Here is a 21,266-nt window from a genome sequence, read left to right as displayed (position 1 = left end):
GTGATTTGTGGGTTTATCAAATTTGCCATTAGTCTTATTTCACGAAATCCTTCAAGGAAATGTTAAAATATCTTCCGCGATCTTCTTTTTTGGCAACTTCTGTGTTTGTGATACAGTGTGTGGGACATATACGGAAGCCTGGCAAAATGTGTATGGAGGAGTAGGTGGGTGGCGGAGGGAATCGAAATTTCGATTTTGATTCTAAAATTCCTCATTCATTATCCTAATGTTAAGAGGAAAAGTCAAAATGTTAAGAAAAACATCTCCCCTCTTCTCCCCTACACCCTAAAAATACACAAACAGGCTTCCGTACACGTACATGTACGTGTACATATTTGTTTTGTATCTTGTTGTCTTGAGGAGGTAAATGTCGTGACATTCTCAACTTGGTAATTATGACCAGTGCGCAGCTACTTACCCTGAACGGAAGTTCTTACCGGAAGTTGTACTTTTACTTTCGAATACAGGCATTCGAAAAAGGTTCGGAAAGCGGGCCTTTTTGTGTTTAAAGGTAAATTTCTCTAACCGTCCAAGTAAACATTAGTTAATTCTATTAACTAATTTGAGGCGTTGTCCTTTTCCCTTTTTCTTTGAAGCCCAGGGAGGTGCCATCCAAGAAATGATCCCGTTTCGTAGTAAGTTTCTGAAATCCAAAATGGCTACCAGTATTAAATGGCGCCTTCGCTTATTATTAAAGAAACAAAGTATAGTTTCATTAAAGCATTTTTTATTTTTTTCTTGAATCTTTTCGTCGAGCAAAGCAAGTCCTGCCATTGCATTAGAGGAAAAAAGTTCAAGAGGATAACTTGAAAAGGCACACATAAATCTGATAGCCATTTTATCAAGAGAATGGAGCGGAAGGTCGCGGCATCTTGCTTGTAGAAAAAAGGTAAAATGGCTGGCGTCGCATAAATTGAAAAACTAAGATCTTTTTATAATAATAATACGTCTGTGACATACTCTGAAAGAAAATATATGCGATTTCAGTCTTTACCTTCTTTCAACACCATTAGTTGACCTACTTACACCGGAACCAACCGTATTCATTTGCGCATGCCTCAAGTTGAAACCGAGGCACGTTGCTGTGCAAGCATGCCATGCTGTGACTGAATAGAGTTTGGTTGTTTCTGCAGCGAGTTGCGATTTTGGCTAGCGTATGCACTTCTCTTTCGGGGGTAGTCTCATTGTACCAACAGTCGTACCTTTACTAACCAAAATGATGTTCACTGGGTCGACTGTGCGCTCGTACCTTGCCTGTGCATGATCTTTATTTATTTCATCACATCGAACTACTAATTTCAGTTTTCTTACACCTCAGCCTTTAGTTCCACCTGCTCACTCTGGCCATTCATTTGGTTTGTCCCAGACAGTAGCTTTCGTCATTACGTGGCACTTGTTTTGACGTCATAACCGGAAGTGGAAGTCATGTAATAAGAGCACGTGACGTTCTTATGTATGAGAAAAAATATTTCTATTATTAGTAATATTATTGTAGCTTACTATTGTTAATCGTTTTGTTTCAGCCAGACAACAATAGCGCCTCATGAATCCAGCGGACAAAAACCTTCAAACTTTTGATTGGTTGATATTGCCTATACACGTTCAAACTATCGATGATTTTGCGCATTGCGTTATCACCCAAGCCTAATCGTCCATGCAGTTGTTGTTCATAGCTGATATTTTTTCCTTCAATTTTTAAAAAAAACGCCTACGGACTAAAATCTTACGACTTTTTAAATTATTTCAAACAGGCCCTCTGCTTTTCTTCTTTGAGCATGGGATGTTTTACAAAATCTGCTATTTAAGTGTCAAATGCAAGATCAGTTGTAATCTTGTCAACAGAAAAAATAGATATTTCCAAATGCATTTATTTAGATTAGAACCGAATTCCCCTCAAAAGGGAGGGAAACAAGACTTAGTGTTTAACTGCTGCTTAAGTATGTTGGAGATAATGATAATAATTGTCTTCATGATGATGTACGCTTTATTATACACAAAGGGAGGTAAATCTTGTAATCGTCAGTGTCCCAGAATCCTCTTTCATCTCTACTAGTTTAGTTGGAAAAAACAAATTCTTCTATTATAATTTGAACACAAGCGATCTCGACTGTTTACTTACTTAAAATAATAATGAAGTCACAATCAACTATTCTGAAGGTTTAGAGGCCATGTCATAATGGAGAATTACGGTGTTCAAACGTGGCAGTATATTTTGACTTTGTATTTCATTGAATTTAGTCTATCATCACATCTTGCATTTTAACTTTGCATCATTTAACAGTTTTGACAATGGCGCACCAATTGTCTGCTTTCAAATACCATCGCTTAATAACCCAGAATGCTTGTCACGTTCACTAAAATCACGATTCGGCGCACCGAGGACGGGTTATGCAAAATGTGTAATGACCTAATTAGACAGTCATGCACTATTCCCAACACCAACACACAACCTTAAGGAGTTCTTCAATAGACCTGCCTGTTGTCATGGTTGGAGCTGTTACTTGTTGTCTGGAAACGTCTCCGTATAACGACTCCGCGGAAGGTCCGTTTACACGATGTCAAAGGTCGTATATATTCATCCGTGTACAGATACAGGTAGGACTCAGAATGGCCTTGCCTTGTCACGAAGTGACCACCAAATGACTCCACTGTTTTTAGCCAGATAGCAAAGAACGCATAGGAAACGCTTGCCTATGTCTTCACCTTTCAGATCTTGTAACTTTAAAATGCTGAAATTACCCGCTGATTCATTGTCAGTGGCATTTCTCTCGCACGCAGTCAACAGTGGAGACATCTGGTGCACAAGGGGAGGTAACTTCCACTTGTCAATTCTGAGGCTACCTTTAATATTCAGGTCATACCCACAGACGTTTGTCGAGCTTGAATTTTGTTTCACTTCAATCTTACTACAATTTCACCCGATAATAATTCATGGAATGCCTTAACTCAAGCAGACAAACGTGTGTTGAAATTCCATGCAATTTGTCTCGTGCGATAAAATGTGTACGACCTTGTTTTCTCGTCTGAATGACCTTCTGCTGGAGCGTTCCATTGTTACTGTCAACACCGTTCTTGTCCCTTGCTAAAGTACTGCGTGTATGTTACGTATATATATATATATATATATATATATATATATATATATATATATATATATATATAACTATTGCAACATAGCCATAATGTAATATTTTGTATTTTGTGTTGATATGTATACACCTCGCCGTTACGTTATCAGATGTCGTTCTTCAGTGTTGTATGATGCAACAGCGTCCCATGAAACTTAACCTGTTCCAAGTCTTTATTAAAATAATTTGCAAATTTTATGAACACAAAATCGAAAGATAAATTAACATGAAGAAAGCTAACAGAGATCTAAAATTGTCCAAAAGATCCAAGGCACACTTTTTATTTTCAAATGCATTTCGTTATGTTTATTAGAAGCCTTTAAATTTATATCTAAAAAAAATGGCTCTTATTGATATGGTTGTGGTTATATAGAGATCCACATGTTTAGCTATCTCCTTTCATTTTACCTACTGCTTTTTTGTTATCACTGCTTTCGCTTGGCGTAACAATTATTTTCAAGAGAAGACAGTATTTAATTGATTTTATGTCATAACAACGAGAGCATGCCATGAGATAGTGATGCTAGCTTCTGGAAAATAATTTCGGGGAAAAAAAGTATTATTCTTTTAATTTCTAAAATAATGCCATGTCGTTTTATATGCTGTGTTAAACACATTTAATTTGTTTAAAATTGTGCTGACAGTTAGGGTGCACAGGGACATTTATTTCCATTAATAACAAAGACCACAGATTTACATTACATGTTTTTCTTTGATGACAGAGAACTGTACATTTGTTTCCTGTTATGACAAAGAATAGTACATTTACACTCCGTTTGTTTCCGGTGATGACATAGGGCAGTATATCTACAGCACATTTATCTTCCATAGTGACACAGAAGTGTAGGTGTACAGCCCATTTATTTCCACTGATGACAACGGTAGTTTTGCAGTAAATTTTGTTTCCGGTGATGACATCGGGTATATTTATAGAACATCAGTTTTCTGTGATGACGGAGATTTGTCGATTTGTAAAACATTTCTTTTCCCTGATAAATAATGGCTGCGGATTAAGAATATATTCTTGCAGCCTATAGAAATTTAACGTCTATAGGGCGAATGTCAGCAAAGTTTAAATGGTTGTTAAAACAGTGTAACTAATCTCTTGGAATCCAAAATGACTTATAAAAAGTCCACATCTTACGCAAGAGATTTACTTCTGCATATTGTAAGGGCACTTTTAAGGGGATGTATATTGAACTGGCTAATCTGAGCTTCCAATCATCTGTAAAACAATTAAAGTTAGCTACACAATTTAACGAAATATTACAGACATACGAAGTTGAGATTTACTTCTGCATATTGTAAGGGCACTTTTAAGGGGATGTATATTGAACTGGCTAATCTGAGCTTCAAATCATCTGTAAGACAATTAAAGTTAGCCACACAATTTAACGAAATATTACAGACATACGAAGTTCCGACGATCACGGTATGTTGAAAATGTTGCATGTTCTGTGTTGTCAAGGCTACAGAAAGTAGGCCTACTAATGCTTTTGAAGAAAAGTGCAGACAAATATCTCATTGCTTAAATCATTCAGTTTCACTGTTTTATATTGTGTTCGCTTTGCAGGTGTGTCTGGTGCCAATGCAAGAAATGTTTTATAATGTTGTCTGTAAATGTTGTACTGTAACTATTCTTTCTTTTACCATTAATTATTTGTACGTGTTAAATGTAACTGTCTTGTTACCCTTTGTCATACAGATACTGAAGAGAAACATTCGTCATAAAAACTTTCATATCATACACTTCGGACTGACCCGGAAATCTCGTCAAAAAATCTCGCGAGACAGAACGAGAAGAGATTGGACGTAGCTGGTCGTTCCTGATTAGATATTTGTTAGGGTTGCGAGCGGGTTCTACCGGAAGTTCTAGGCCAGTTATCTACTTGCATAGTTCAAATGATATTAGAACAAAACTGAAAACCTAGTGATGTGTCTAACTTAGTTTTCTCCCCTTTATTCTCCTGCTTTACCTATGAGCTCGAATTTGCTGCATTATGAAAAATGTGAAAACTATGCTTATTTGCAATGTGGGATAATTGTACTTTGTGAATTGCAAAGCGACATTTTATCATCACTTTCGGTTTGAAACAAACTGAAGTATGCAATTCTGGGCTACTAGGTGCAGTTGTAGAAGAAAGGGAGATAACCAGTAAATAACATGCATAAGTGTTGTAATGAAAAAAATGACTGGTACATTGTTTTCGTTAATGGGCCCACTCTTTTGCCTATTCCAGGAAACTACGGGCTGTACTTCCATTTAGGTATTGTATGACTCGTACACATCACCCTCGCTTTCCCCTATGTAACCACGCCTCTTTTCGTACATTCGTACTGATAAGCGTGAACGCATTACATTTCCACCAATAGCGTTGTCCCAAACGGCTGAATTAAGACACTGGTTTTCTTCAAGCTCTGGTGATTGGTTATTGGGGAAAAAAAGCACATTAATGCTATATATTCCCAAGTATACAAATTCTACAAAACTTTCCACTTTTATTCATGTAAACAAAAGTCTTTATTCCATTAGGTTTTAAATTTGACGTCTCTTTTTTAAAATTCGTTTGGAAATTCTTCCTGTTTTTGTAAGACCAATGACTTCTATCTTTTCTGTGTTTTATTTGTATTTTATAAAAGTGATTATTTAACATAACCACTCTTCTAAAATTTGTTCGACCCCAAGACAGAAATATATAAGATACGAAAATAGAACGCAATTAACGATGACGTCATAATTTCTGTTGACCCGTATGTAGCTTCCCTTGGTCTGACCAATCAAGCGCAGCAACAGTACACCTTGGGCGAGGAAAGTGGTATGTTGGACTTCCGGTTCGGTGGCCATATATAACGCCATCTGTAGGGATACTTGTTTCTTTACTCACATCATTATATCCGTTTTCAGAGAATGCCATTCTACTAATGACCATTGCATTAGCCCACTAACGTTCTAAAATCGTTCCTGCCTTACCTCTGTGCGGAAAATGGTAAACTCTCATATCCACGCTGTTGCATGGTCCCCTTCACATTTTCTACCATGTTACTCTTACCAGGATTCACGCACTATGACCAGATGCACGACATAGCGGAGTTCAAGCCCTCATGGCACCCACCTTTCACTATCCTTTACCCTAGCCCGGAAATAACCTAGTCAGGAGAGGAACTCTTTTGTTTTAGAGGAATTTTTTGTCACAAACAGACCCATTTCCTATTCCATTAAATGTTTTTCCATTGTTAAAACCATTCCAACTCTATCATTTCTGACAATTCACAAATATACCGACTGTCTCGAAATATATCTGTCTGACGCTTGCGTTTTTTTTTCTATCGGTGTGGACTCTTGGGGGATGTGTGAAAATCTGTAAAAATGTTGTTTGTCACAGTGTTGTTTTTTTTTTTTTTTTTCATTCATCTGGAGTCCGGTGTATATACTAACACATTACATAAACAATGGGTCTAATTTGTTAACCATTACAAAATGGAATATTTTTAATTGTGGTTATGGTTTTGCTTTTCATTATGTAAACTTTTGCAGTGTGTGTGTGTGTTGTGCTGTGGGTTGCCGTGTCTATCTGAAGTGCTCAATACATGTGCTCATTTGCAATGGACGCTTGCGCTTATATATTTACCCACATGTTTTACCAATAGGTCTATTGAATTTCTCCAAGTTATCCAACGCTAATCTCACGGAATTCAACATACCTTTAATAAAAGTTATTTACAGCTACGTTGATATGATGATCAGACACAGACAGTCCGGCAGTTTCTATATTCTTTGATTTTAGTTTTATATCACATTGCAGTTTGCGCCTACAAAGCGCGCAGTCTCATTTCACACACAGTTTACTCATCGTTTTGGTTGTCTCCCTTCTTTGAGTTCTTTTCCAGGGAGGTAAGCCTGGTATGCAGTACTCTTTAAAAAAGTTTTCAGCATAGCGCGTGCACGTATTGTTATATGAATTCGCTCAGTTATCATTACACTTAGAACTGAATATACATTTTGGATGAGGTGAGCTCAATTCTTCTTTTCTAATGTTCATTTACTAGTCTTTAGGTTTGAGAAACAACTTAATTTCAAAAGCATTTTGCTCTGTTGAAATATTGAACTGGCAGCACATTCGTGTTAACCCAATCCAGTTCTGTCCAAGCTCGTCAGCTTGCTTTTATGAGACATAAGTCGTTTATATTTATATATATATATATATATATATATATATATATATATATATATATATATATATATATATATATATTCTTCTCCCGTTCGGTATTCATTGGCTATTACTCCCCCCCCCCACCCGTCTCAACCCTACCCCCACCCCGTCACAGCTTTTTAACTTAACTAGCATGACACCTTTTCCCGCGTCAAGAGAAAATCGTATTCACCATTGTTTATTTTCCCCTTACCTGACACAACAAAACCTAGCTTGTTCTAAGTCAATAATAATGTCAATAGTAAGTTGAATGTGCTGACAAGAAAAAGACAAAAGCTGCCCAACAAAATGCTGGAAAGAACGGGTGTGGATTTTTTCTTCGAGCAACATGATCTCTGAACTTATTAAAGTAGCCGCCTCAACGAAGATTCTAGAGATGACTTTATTTAGGATGTTAAGAACTTATGTATTTTTCTGCTCGCTGGATCAATAGACGAATGAGAATACCACATTTCACAGCTTGGACCTGAATTTTTAGGCAGCAGTATTCCCTCTTTGGAAAGAAAGGTTCATTTTGTTTTCCCGAAGTAAAGTATCAGTTTGCACAACTTGAAGAATTATTTGCCCTTTTCAAAAAATAAGGCATCGGTTTGTTTTAAATCCACCCGTCGCGGTCAGAAAAAGCCCCACGTGTGGTTTCATACGTAAAGTGTGACTTCTTCCACTTCTTCTTTTTAGCAATACGGTTGCTGGCTATTTTTTTTTTATTGACATCTATCGATTTTTAAAGAAATTCTCTTCCATCAAATTTTACGTTCTAGGTGAAACGTTGATTAATTGCGTCCCTGCGTCTCTCTTGTTCATTTTTTTCTAGCAACCTAGTATTGTGTTTTGTTTCTTTCAGTGGGGGAGAAAGCCATTCTTTCTCTATCAGCCCACGTTTCTTCTTTCCTCTTTTGTTCATTGGTTCATGCGTTAATTTTCTTTTTTTTGTGGTGTCAAAATTTCGCCAACGTATGGATTAAATACTGAAAACTGGGACACAAGCATGGCTGTTTTTACTTTGGAGCGTGAATGTAGGAGAACCAATGATCATGTACTTCCAGTCCTTTCATGTAAACCTTGCTTAGTACTAACGCGACAGCGGTTCTGGATTCTGACGTCTTCCCTATAGTATTGTCTTTTTCATTGTTTGACTTCATCTTTGCCACTCGGCAAACTGGACTAGGTTGTCAGCTAAGAGATTTTTTTTAGGGATTTTACCATTTTTATTTTGATGTTTTCATAAATATTGGTGTTTTTACTTTTCCCTGGGTCACATTTTTCTTGTTCTGAAAACGTCTTCAATTTGGTTTTTCTGTTTAGTTGAGGAAAGTGTTTGAAACCTTGGGGAAAGCCTTCCCTGGTGTGAAGTTATTTTTGGAAAATAGATTTATTTCTACATGTATATAGGTTCTTTTTCTGTTTTATCTGAAGAGCTGAAATGTTATCTAAGATTTAATTGCGCGATCCTCGAGTCAGTAATGTTAATATTAATAGCGCATGTTTGTTCTGTCAGTGTTATTGCCATATATTGCAAATGTTCCACATTCCTAGATTTGTGGATACTGTTTATTTTCTTCAGCAAATTTGTTAATTATTTGTCTTTCAAAAATTGACATTTGGTATTCTCATGTATTATTCATACACCTGATTCATTTTGGAGATGAAATGTAAACAGTATTCTTCCTTATAGCTTGCTTACTGCGCGCAAATATAGCGTCAATATCCGAATGCTGTACATGTATGTAATCTAAGTTTGACAGTCAAACAAGCGTTGCTTATCTATATATGTATTTTTCAAATCATTATGATTTTCTTTCTCGTTTGCACATTTGCACATATGTTGGCTAAATGTTTGCATGCTGCACTAAATGTAAGTACTGAAAAACCAGAGATGCAAAAAAAGGAGATAGCTGATTTGAAATCTCGTTAGCTCGAGATTTGGATCACGTGATCCGAGAATTTGCATGTTTCGGAATGTAATTACATGTACTGCCACCAGCCAACGCCCCAAACCCTCCAATATATAATTACTGTACCTTTGATGGATTATTGCCCTGCCTGTGGTATTTGTCTTAACACTTCATGACTTGATTTGTGGTTTGATCCCATAGGCAACGGTGAGGAAACCATCCCCATGTTGCAGCTAAGCCACACAGGCTCCGAAGATTCTATCCCCAAGCCTAAAGCACAAACGTCCTCACTAGACAAGTCTCAGCCTCGACTTGTGGAAATTAGTTCACACCCCGGAACTCCTTTAAAAGTTACCGAGATTAAACCTACTGGTTAGTATTTTCTGTAGAAAACTTTCCTCTTTTTAAGTCTTGTAATAAATGAGGACCGTCCGGAAATTGTAGCTCACACTACCACAGCTCCCCCCACCCCCACCTCGTGTAGATTACATACCCTGCCTTCAATCCATCATACAGTCCCATATTAGACCCATTCTTTGTCATAAACGTTTCACAGAAATTTTGGTATCTAATGGATACAAGAGTTTTACTGACGAAGAAAAATGAAAGATAACAAGACACATAACCAAACTTATGTAATGATGGACAAATCTCTGAAATATGTATCAAAAAAAGAAAATCTTTTTTAATTCGATGGCCGTACCCTGTCATAAACAGATATGGGATGGTTGGACATTTTTTTACTTCTAACCAAGTAGAAACGCGTGTAAAATATGGCACCTAAATCAGTGTGAACTAATGGACAACTGAACGAAAGAGGTAGACAAATAAAGTTTTGTAGTTTTGTAATCCATTATTAAACCTAATACTGAAGATTTGAAACAACGCAGTCCGAAAGAGGCGCTTACCATTGCATGAATGCACGGGAAAACTAGTTGACTAACATATCGCTGTGTGTACAGAGCATGCGCCGTAGTGATATAGGCTTGGTTGCCTGGAGATTGTGCAGTATAGTACTACATAGCATAACCAGCTTTGCTCAGCTGACAGTCTTGACGATTACGATATACGAGTGTAGTCTCGTACATTTTACAGGGAAGTGTTTGAGAATGCTTAAGGTTCAGAACAGATTTCATTTAACTGGACTGGTTTAAACATTTTATTTATAGGAATTACCCACGACGAAATAAAATGTGAGTAGGCTTAGTTAGCAGGACTCAGTTTCGATCAAGTGCAAATTTATTGGTAAAGATCCAGTAACGCCAAAGTCATCGTAGTCTAGATAAATATATTGTTCAGATGCACGCTATTAGCTTTTTAGCAGCAAACAACCTTATGCTAATGTCACTGTCTACGTCTGATCTCCGTCTATTGTCCTAAAGTCTTAGAGCTCTTCTTCGATAGAGTCTAAATTTGTCTGCAGGAGTTGTTTGTATTGAAGGACGTGCCCGGTTGTATAAATTGAAAATTCTAAATTACTTACCCAATACGTGATAACACGTTATTTCCTCTCTGCATAACGTGCGGTTTTCCTCACTGGTCACTGTTTTGGTACAATTTGAAAACGTGTTCTTTTCCTTTAACATAAATTTTAGTACAATCGAGATTACAACTTCCAGCTTTTTCTTGTCTTTCATCTTGAATGCAGAGTTCGGTATCCAAGAAAAAACAAAACGGTTTTCTTTTTGTCCTCTAATTTTTCATTCATTTCCATGGTCCTTTTTGTATCCTAGTATTCGTGCAGTCTAGATATTGTGTTGTGCAAAAAAATAATGAAACTATTCAGATTTGAATTTTCTTGTAGGGTGATTCACCCCCCGATGCCCCAGATTATATTCATGGAAAAGCCTTTTGCTCCGCCAATTTTTGCTAAAAGTGAGGCAACCCTTTTGTTCACAAGCTCCGCCTTACTTGTTAATAAAGGGGACGTAACTCAGTGGGATTTTGTAAATCAGCACGTGTTGTTTGTGTATTACAGATGCCCAGTCTGCCACCACTGCTCTGTCAAGTCTAATCATGACCCCCCACGCGCCACTCTCGGTGAACTCAACGGCCAATACTACAACAACAACGACCACCACCGCTACGCCTCCTCAGCAGACTCAAAGTGGGTTAGGTGAGTTTCATAAAAACAATAGTCAGGCAGTGAAGTTCATTTACCGCGAAATCACGCTTCAAAACGAGATTTACATGTTATCAGACTCCCGTCCACTTGTCGGTACTATCAGTTTGAAGAATCTTCACGATGAGAAACGTGACTTCGTATGGCATGAACTGTATCTCTTTTTCGCGCAATATTATCATTTTCACTGGATTTTTCGTCACTACTGTTCACGGATTTATTTTCTTTTCTCGTTAAATGTAGAACTTTTAACCAGGATAAAATCAACCTAAAGCGTTGCTCTCTGTGTAGTGCGCTTCGGCCAGCCCCTAAGAAGTCAGATCGGGGACGCGAGTCCAGCTGTTGCTGTTTCGACTGTGGCTTTTAGTCAGGAGATTTGCCATGGACTTTCATCCACAACCTTAACGCCACGTACATGTATTTAGATTCACTGCAAACCTTTCCGTGAAAGATTTTTCAGGAGATTAAATGTTTAATGGTTAATCATGTATTAAAGACTCCGGCATGGAAAGTAAAACCAGAGCAACGACAACAGTGCGATAGTTGGCATATGATGATAGATATTACGCGTGAAACCCAATCTTGTCAATTTACCCCAGGTAAGTAAATCACTAGACTCAGCTAATCCTTTGTTGTATGTACGAACGTACGAATGTACGCTACGATTTCAATGAGTTGGCAATGAGTTGGCCCACATGGGCAATACAGCGTTATGCAAATCCGCCGTGAATTTGAGTGTAGTCTTTGTACGTCATTGTACCAAACCGACGGTGCACCGCCATCTCCAGGAGATATATCCAAACATCTTTTAATTATTGTGGTATATATGAACTATACTGTTACGTATACTTCCTGACTTTGGTATTGACACTGTTTTTCCGGTTGAAAACCTGAACTGTGATTTTTACCGTTTTTGATTTGTCAACCTATTTAGACTATTGTTAACGAAAATATTATTTTATTCTGATTGGTTATAGGTCCTGTCAATGGCATGGACGGCAAAGTGTCGGAAAAATCCGTGTCAGGGGCGAAGGGTGCCGCCACGGAAACGACCACATCCGGTCAGCGCCCCCTGTCGTCTTCTCACCACAACTCCCCTTCATCGGCAACGTCCTCGAAAGCCTTGGTTACCGTGAACACGTAATGAGAGATTAGACTAGTCGCAATACAGAGCTAGATAGACGAGGCTGTGCTTAAATCTGGGTCAAGGACACCGCCTTAAGAAAAGGTTGTCTGTCTCGGAGACAGTCTGTGAAGAAAAGAGGCCAATACGGAAGAGCCTTTCCGGACAGATACGGAGCCGTTGCTATGGTGATAGGTTTGGCATACTTCCTTCCCGTCTTGTCTTAGAGAGGAAGTTGCCATGTTGACGCAGGTGCAGACAAGTTATTGCCGTGCACTTCCGAGAAGTTGCACTGTCCGAGGATTGTGCTCAGTGGTGTCACGTGACTATAACGTGGCGTATTGTCACGTGCGAGTGCTGCATATACCGGAAGTGCGTGTCTGACATGCGCACCTTGCACTCAAGTTTATCGGATGTTTATGATTTCACACAAAAAAGGGCGTATTTATTTAGGTCATAATCCTTCTTAAAGAAAGGTTGTAATTATTAGCAAACTACGTGAGTTTTTTCATGTGAGTATACCTTGTGGATTCAGGCCGGTTCTCATCCTGTCATCTTTTGTTCATCGTACTCATATCAGCTCAGGATTACGTCTACATTTTAATGCCTTGGTCTATGTTTACAAAGGGCACGTGAAAGAGGTCTTGTGAAATCACGTGACGTTCAAGGAACGAAGGAAAAATAGACTCCTGCCAGGTGATTGTAACATGTCTGGAAAATAGTAATAACAGTGAGTGAATCAACAAACAAACAAAGCTGTTGAAGGAGAGAAAGCTGAGAAGAATTGTGTAAAGGACAACGTTTTTCATTTCCAAATATGTAGACCTACTATATTCAAGTCTTTCAAGGAGTCGCTTCATAGACAAATGAAAATGGTTCTTTTTTATTTGCTTTTCATTGCACGTCAAATGCCTTATATCTTGAATTCCCGTAAAGTAGAAGTGTAAAATAAGATTTCATTACATTGTACAGGACAAGGTCCCACGGATATTCGTCCATATCGACAGTGATAATGGTCTCGTGAGATCTCGCGATATTCGTGACTGAACCTTTTTTTTCTTGTTTCATTTGTGTCCCGTCTGTATCTTCCATTTCATGATCTGTTGAAGACAATGTCACAAGCCAGAGTTTGGTCACGTAACTACATGTTTCCTATCCTCATTCACTTTAAACGGGAGGACTTTTTACTACCATGTAGCTTTAGTGATCCAGTTGTACCCAGTTTTTACCGTTCCATGTTCAGAATGAAGAAAGAAGTCATTATTTTCCATTCCCTGGTAGAAACTGACAATTCAGAGTGACCATCCTCTCTTCCAACTGACGATCGTGACGCGAGCAGTCTTTTCTACATTCTGTGTAAAAATTATGTTTTGACAACCAGCTGGCAACATATTTACTATAGTTGATTAATAGGGAGGAAAAAAGGGCAAAATTTATTGATGATATATGTATGTATATGATAAGTCTTTCTCCTTTCCAATGACATCACGCGTGATCACTCTTCCTCGCGGTGGTAGGTCACGTGGTGTGCTAATCTGCCACTGGCACGTGCTAAGCTTTCCTGAGTTTGTGGGGCGTTAAAGGTTATTTATCGGGTTATGAAATTCATGAATGGGACTTGTATGGATCTCCCTTGTTCAAAATTTTTTTCTTACAGTAATTGCGTTAATTACTGTCGCCTTTTTAAATATTACCTGAAGAAATGTATTGTAAACAACAACGACAGCACTCTCATGTCCATGTTGATTCTTATGCACTCGAAGCCTGCAATGTACTCATAGCTGAGCCAGTGTGTTTCTCAGCATTGGCATCGTATAGACACAGTGTGACGCCGTGCTCGTACGGCTACACGTATCGCTACACCTACCAGAAAGTAGTGTTACTGAAGTTAAAAAGAAGCTTCTTTTAGGCTCCGAGTACTTCGTGTTAGAATGACATAAAAATCGTGACGGGTGTTCTGCAAAAATTAACGTGATATGTCACAGTACACTACGGCATGGTTTTTAGCCCCACACGTGAGGCGAGATCTTGATACACGTGAGATTTTTTTAGGACACAGGTACGATATTTCATGATTAATTTCATGCCATCATGATGTCAGTACTCATAAAGTGTTCCACGGTACAGGTATGATGTTTCACGGTATAGGTACTACTTTTCACATTACACCTACCGTGTTTTGCGGTGTAGGTACTATGTTTCACAGTACAGGTACGGTTTTTCGCGGTACAGGCACGGTGTGTCACAGTACAGACACGGTGTTTCACCTTACAGCTACGATGCTTCATTGTACAGTTACTGTGTTTCATGGTACTGGGCCCAGTTTCACAAAGATGTCGCACATGTACGATAATCGCACATATAGGAGAATGGTACGGTAATGGTGACGTACAAAATATCGTACGACAAATGTACGATAAAAAATGTCGTACGCCACTTTGTGAAACCTGGCCCAGGCACAGTTAACGTTTCACTGTGTGCGTGTAGAATTTCTTCCTGCACGTTTGCCGTTCCCGTCAGTACCAGCTCTGTGATGTGACTCCCGCCTTCGCACAACGCACAGTTTACAAATTTCAAAGAACAATCTTACTTTCGCGAAGGGAACCACTGAAATGTGTTGTTTCGTGTATGCGTCGAAATATGGACATTCGCCGATACTGCAGATGTGAATGAAACTTTAACTTGGTCTAGCTGATATCATCAGATAGAACAAGATCCTTCGTGGCTAATGGTCGATTAGGAAAGTGTCAAAGTCGACAGAAAGTCTTTCCAGGGATTAACTAAAGATGTCAGTCCCAAACGTCAGTTTCCTTCCGTGTCCCAACATGACGATTAAGCGATTCTGTTACACTGGACAAATTGGATTAAATGAACTTGTCATTGAATCCACGGCCTCTTCCCGTCGAACGTAACGTAGTGATAAGAACATGAACGGTTTTCAGCGTCGGTTTGATTGTATATTCTCTTTTGCTATATTACACTCTTGACGCGTTCGTCCCCATGGCGACGCTGGCGCGTGCTGACCACATAGCGATACGTGACGTCACATATCGCGATGTTACGTCAGATGCCGCAAAATGACGTCACGAGCCGCAGTGTGACACATCCTCGCACCAATGTTTACACCTTTTGCTCATTCTTCACCATGTTTCAAAATGTTGATTTTGTGTTGGAATAAATAGTGAAAAGAAAAAACAATTGTTGCTTAATAGTTCTTTGCCTTTTTCAATTTTGATGTGAAACGGAGTCTTGTTGAAACATTTCCTGTGAAATAAAAAAAATAAGATGTTCATTAACAAATGTTTATTTCATAAATATACCTGTCTGTTAGAAAAAGCCGATTCATACTCAACGCCAGCTTTTGGTGAGATTGTTGGGTTGTCATTTCGAATTAAAGTTATTTGAACTGTGTTGTTTCCGATCAACACAATAGCTGGGACTGTTACCTACTTGTACAAGACATTAGTAATACATGTCAGCTGTCCATTTCCATGTATTGAGGCTTATTAGAGGGCTAGCGATTAGAGGGCGGACTCAGAGGTCGACGGTTGGAAACCAAAAATTGGTGTCATCAAGTTGTAGCACTGTAATCTGCGCTTCACCAAGAAGTGTAGATCACCGATTTTAGCAGTATGATCTGCGCTACACCCATAACTGACAATCTCCAATATAAGCACTGTAATCTGCGCTACACCAAGAAGTGTAAATCACCGATGTTAGATAGGGGCCTCCGTGGCTCAGCTGGCTAGCGCAGCGTAGTGACCCAGAAGCCTCTCACCAATGCGGTCGCTGTGAGTTCAAGATCAGCTTACGCTGGCTTCCTCTCCGGCTGTACTTGGGAAGGTCAGCCCTCAACCTGCGGATGGCAGGTTTCCACCCACCATAATGCTGGCCGCCGTCGCATAAGTGAAATATTCTTGAGCACGGCGTAAAACAACAATCAAAAAAAAAAACACAAAAAAAAAAATCACCGATGTTAGCACTATAATCTAATCTAGACCCATGAGTGTAAATCACCAATTTTAACACTATAATCTGCCTTACACACAGGAGTGTAAATCACCACTTTTAGCACAATAATCTGCGCTACACTTAAAAGTGTAAATTACCACTTTTAGCACAATAATCTGCGCTACACTTAGAAGTGTAAATTACCACTTTTAGCACTATAATTTGTGCTACACACAGGAGTGTAAATTACCAATTTTAGCACTATAATCTGTGCTACACACAGGAGTGTAAATCACCACTTTTAGCACAATAATCTGCGCTACACTTAGAAGTGTAAATTACCAATTTTAGCACTATAATCTGTGCTACACACAGGAGTGTAAATTACCAATTTTAGCACTATAATCTGTGCTACACACAGGAGTGTAAATCATCACTTTTAGCACTATAATCTACGATACACCAAGAAGTGTAAATCACCGATTTTAACACTATAATCTGATGCCTGGAAGTGCAAATCATCAATTCTAACTCTGCACATTTTGGACTTTCAGAAGTGTAAGTCACCAATTTTAGCTTTACAATATGCGCTATACCCACAAGTGTAAAGGCGAGACTAAGATAGCTCTGGTGCGCAGTAACGGACTATCGCCCCCTGAATGTATTCGCAACAAACCTGAGGTAGCATTTTTTAAAGTCGCCACGAAAACAAATCACAGTCCTGGCCTCAAAATACGGTGGACTCAAAGTGAAGGAAAACGAAAGTGATTCACACGAAGTAGTCCCAAAATGACTGCCTCTGCATACATGTAGTTTGACAAAGATAACATGATCGAGTGATCTCATGGACTGATCTTTCATCTATAACACAAAATGGATTGTATGTATCTTAAAGCTTAGAGACCTGACGAAGCCCGTAGGATTAGCTTTATATTAGAATGCATTGTCTGAGACACAATGAAGCGTGAATTGTTACGTAATGGTTTTTTTCTAATCAGTGTCAGAATGGCTATACACAAACACTCTACTCACAAGAAAGACGGAAAAGATCACAGCAGTCATCTCAATATGAAAACTAAAACCAGGAATTTCATTTGGAACTACCACAAAAATCACCTTTGACCAGAACCACCCCACCATGACACACATCTGTTTTTGCCATGAAAGTTCCGCCAGAAAAGTACAAAGGTCATAAAATAATATTTTTGGCGCTAAAACTTACATTTATCCAGAAATATTTCACCCTAACTCCCAAACAAACAACACCACCTTTCTTAAATCAATGGATTTCTTTGATTCAAGAAAAATGAGTAACTTAGATTTAAAAAATAAAACAAAAAAACAATCCAACCCTTCATTCGTATATTTATATATTTATTTGATTGGTGTTTTACGCCGTGCTCAAAAATATTTCACTTATACGACGGCGGCCAGCATTATGGTGGGTGGAAACCCGGCAGGGCTCGGGGGAAACCAACGACCATCCGCAGGTTGCTGACAGACCTTCCCACGTACGGCCGGAGAGGAAGCCAGCCTTTCATTCGTGTATTTCTGTTCAAACCTTCTTGCCCTTATGAAGAGGGCTAATATTAGGGTGTAGACGTTTTGAGTGACACCGAAGCGTTGTTAAAGTGAACTATATTTATTTATATATTTATTTCGTTGGTGTTTTACGCTGTACTCAAGAATATTTCACTTGTGCGACGGCGGCCAGTATTGTGGTGGCAGGAAACTACCCTGAACTATAAGAAGTTCGACATGAATGAAACTTCTGTAATGAATAAAATTCTGTTTACATGACCACAGGCAACTCAATGAGTGGAAGAAACAGGAGAAAAATGAAATAACACACCAAGCAACTGACAAGTTCACCTGTTATACTGAGCCCCCAGTTATGGATTCGAACCCGCGAGAGCGTCCGCTTCGGGAGTGGTAGACCCAGGGTCAATCCTGGGTCCAGTCACACCTAAGACCTTAACAGAGGAAGTTGTAACTTCCTCGCTTGGCGTTCAGCATGAAGGGGATATTGCAACGACTGATTGACCCGTATCAGTATAATGACACACGTAGGGTGGCTTACTTGCCTTTGGTAAGTCGTCTCAGTAAAGCAGCACTAGATAAAAGAGCGGTGGGAATCCGTCCTGCATCAAAGAGGCACATTACTTGCACTCTAAGGATTCCTTCGTCGTCATATGACTGAAAAATTGTTAAGTACGACGCGAGACCCCAAGCACTCACCCACTCACTCATTTACCAGGGTCTAGAGAACGCCCGGGTATTTAGTTTGGTCAAGTTGAAAAATTTCACTGCGGTTTGAAAATTTTACTAATTTAAAAAGCACTAAATTAAAATTAAATCGGCGAAAACCCGATTTCGAATCTGCCCCTAAACCACACCTTACATGAAAATGTGCACGAGATCTTTAAGTCGTTTGCACGAGATCTTTAAGTCATTTGCACGAGATCTTTAAGTCGTTTGCACGAGATCTTTGTCTAGTTGTTCACACGAAATCTTTGTTAACTCGCTCGCACGACCTAACAATTATCTCGTGCTCTCTATATCTGTAATAAGTTGTGATCGCGAGATTTTACAGTATTCTCGAGATAACTGACCAATAAAAAGACACGGATATGTATCAATTTGATTAGCTAAAGATTTACATATTATATCACGGATTTACACGTCGTTCAACCCGTCGTACCTTCGTCATGCGAAACAAATTATTATCATGCTACACAAGTTTAAATTTTTAACATTTTACATGCGAGAAAGGTTTAGTTTTTTAAACATTTGTCATGCAACACAAGTTTGACTCTTTTACATTTATCATACGAGACAAGTTTCACTTTTTAAACCTTTGTCATGCGACACAAGTTTGACTCTTTTACGTTTATCATGCGACACGTTGTTTGACATTTATCGTGAGACAAATTTGACTTTTTAAAACATTTATCACGCAACGCAAGTCTGAATTTTTAATATTTATCATGCGACACAGGTTTGCTTTTTTCAAACATTTATTATGCTTAACGCAGCATTAAGTTGTTTAACACAACAGTAGAAAGCGTTAATTTAACATTAAAACAGTGATATTGAAAATATTTTCAACAACTTACTATTATAAATGCTTTCCTTCTTACATCACTGCTGCAATGCTGCGTTTATCATCATTGTAGTTATATAGAACAGCTCAGCTTTGAAACTACATATAAGACTACAGCAAAGAGAGAGCATTCAGATCGCTGATGACAGTGGGGTGGCTGTCACACGCAATCCGTGAAGTACAGCCCCTCCTCAGTTTACCTCAGTTAGAGCAGTGGGGTGGCTGTCACACGCAATCCGTGAAGTACAGCCCCTCCTTAGTTAACCTCAGTTAGAGCAGTGGGGTGGCTGTCACACGCAATCAGTGAAGTGCGGCCCCTCCTCAGTTTACCTCAGTTAGAGCAGTGGGGTGGTTGTCACACGCAATCAGTGAAGTGCAGCCCCTCCTCAGTTTACCTCAGTTAGAACAGTGGGGTGGCTGTCACACGCAATCAGTGAAGTATAGACCCTCCTCAGTTTACCTCAGTTAGAGCAGTGGGGTGGTTGTCACACGCAATCAGTGAAGTACAGCCCATTCTCAGTTTACCTCAGTTAGAGCAGTGGGGTGGCTGTCACACGCAATCCGTGAAGTACAGCCCCTCGTCAGTTTACCTCAATTAGAGTTTTATTCTGTAACTGTTCATGTAAATGCTTAACTAGTAGCAAATTGCACGCCCCCTAGCACCGTGACTTAAACAGAAATACACTGGGTAAAAATATGCAGTGATGATAATTGCAATATATTAGACGCCACTGGTCTATAATTAAAACAGGGCATTTATGACTGGCCGTAAAAGCAAACAGAATACTATTTAAACGAAAGGCAAAATCCTTTTATAGTTTTCTTCTAATTTCCATTATATATATTTTCTCCTTTTATTTATTTTTATATTTATTTATTTATTTATTGATTGATTGATTGATTTGATTTGATTGTATTTTACGCCGTAGTCGTATACGACCACGGCCAGCATTATGGTAGGAGGAAACCGGGCAGAGTCCGTGGGAAACCCATCAGAGAATATAGTCTACTATAGCATGCGCCTCCCATCTTGTCCCCCTCCCCCCCCCCCCACCACCACCGCCACCACACATCCACACCCACACTCACCTACAACTCAAATTAATATTACTGTTTCATATCAATGAAAATAGCCAAAAGGTCGGGAGATTACTGTTTTGCCAAACTAAACTACCGTTAAAACATGAAGGGTAGTTTACTGGAATTGCTCAAAACCAAAGGGCATACAAGTCTGCTGAATTTTCAACGGACTATCACAAAAAAAAAAAAACAGTTAAAATGTCAACAGTGCGTGCTCTTAAAAAGCATTGATCACAGGTATGTGCAATGATATAAACTTATTAATAGACACGATTGTCTGTGTGCAGTTTTAGTTACTTATTTGATTGATTGGTTTGTTACGCCGTACTCAAGAATTTAATGTTCTTCATATATATTATATGGCACCTTCCAGTCAACCACACTGTTTTCCAGTTATAATAAATGTTTCATATATGACAATTATAATTCCTGCACTTCCACTAATATTTTGAAGAGTATTTAGTGAAGAAATAGAATCTGTTCACGGAAGTTTACGCAGCTTCGTACATACGATAAACTGTAAAGCGAGGAATAGACTAAACTGGAAACAGACTAGTGCAAATGTCAAGTACATCAGCGACATGGGTCCAAAAGTGTTGAACGCGTATCCGCCGAATATCGGCCATACCAGCTCGCCAAAGGCCAGTCCG

General features: G+C 38.9%; 1 protein-coding gene across 8 annotated transcripts in view; it reads left to right on the top strand.

Moving 5' to 3' along the window:
- Nucleotides 1–15,723, top strand: part of LOC135463585 (potassium voltage-gated channel protein Shaw-like) — an 84,435-nt gene extending 68,712 nt beyond the window's left edge. For 3 of the 8 annotated variants that reach the window (XM_064740894.1, XM_064740891.1, XM_064740893.1), the window contains 6 exons: nt 597–635; nt 5,369–5,395; nt 5,888–5,944; nt 9,439–9,609; nt 11,216–11,353; nt 12,337–15,723. In XM_064740894.1, coding sequence (XP_064596964.1) covers nt 597–635; nt 5,369–5,395; nt 5,888–5,944; nt 9,439–9,609; nt 11,216–11,353; nt 12,337–12,503 — 599 coding nt within the window. In that variant the 3' untranslated portion in view covers nt 12,504–15,723. The remainder of the gene's footprint in view (nt 1–596; nt 636–5,368; nt 5,396–5,887; nt 5,945–9,438; nt 9,610–11,215; nt 11,354–12,336) is intronic. The other 5 variants (XM_064740897.1, XM_064740895.1, XM_064740896.1 and 2 more) reach the window with 5 other exon arrangements.
- Nucleotides 15,724–21,266: the final 5,543 nt, after the last annotated feature.

Source organism: Liolophura sinensis, chromosome 3 (genome assembly GCF_032854445.1).
Source record: "Liolophura sinensis isolate JHLJ2023 chromosome 3, CUHK_Ljap_v2, whole genome shotgun sequence".
Taxonomy (NCBI): domain Eukaryota; kingdom Metazoa; phylum Mollusca; class Polyplacophora; order Chitonida; family Chitonidae; genus Liolophura; species Liolophura sinensis.
This window is presented reverse-complemented; position numbering and strand designations above follow the sequence as displayed.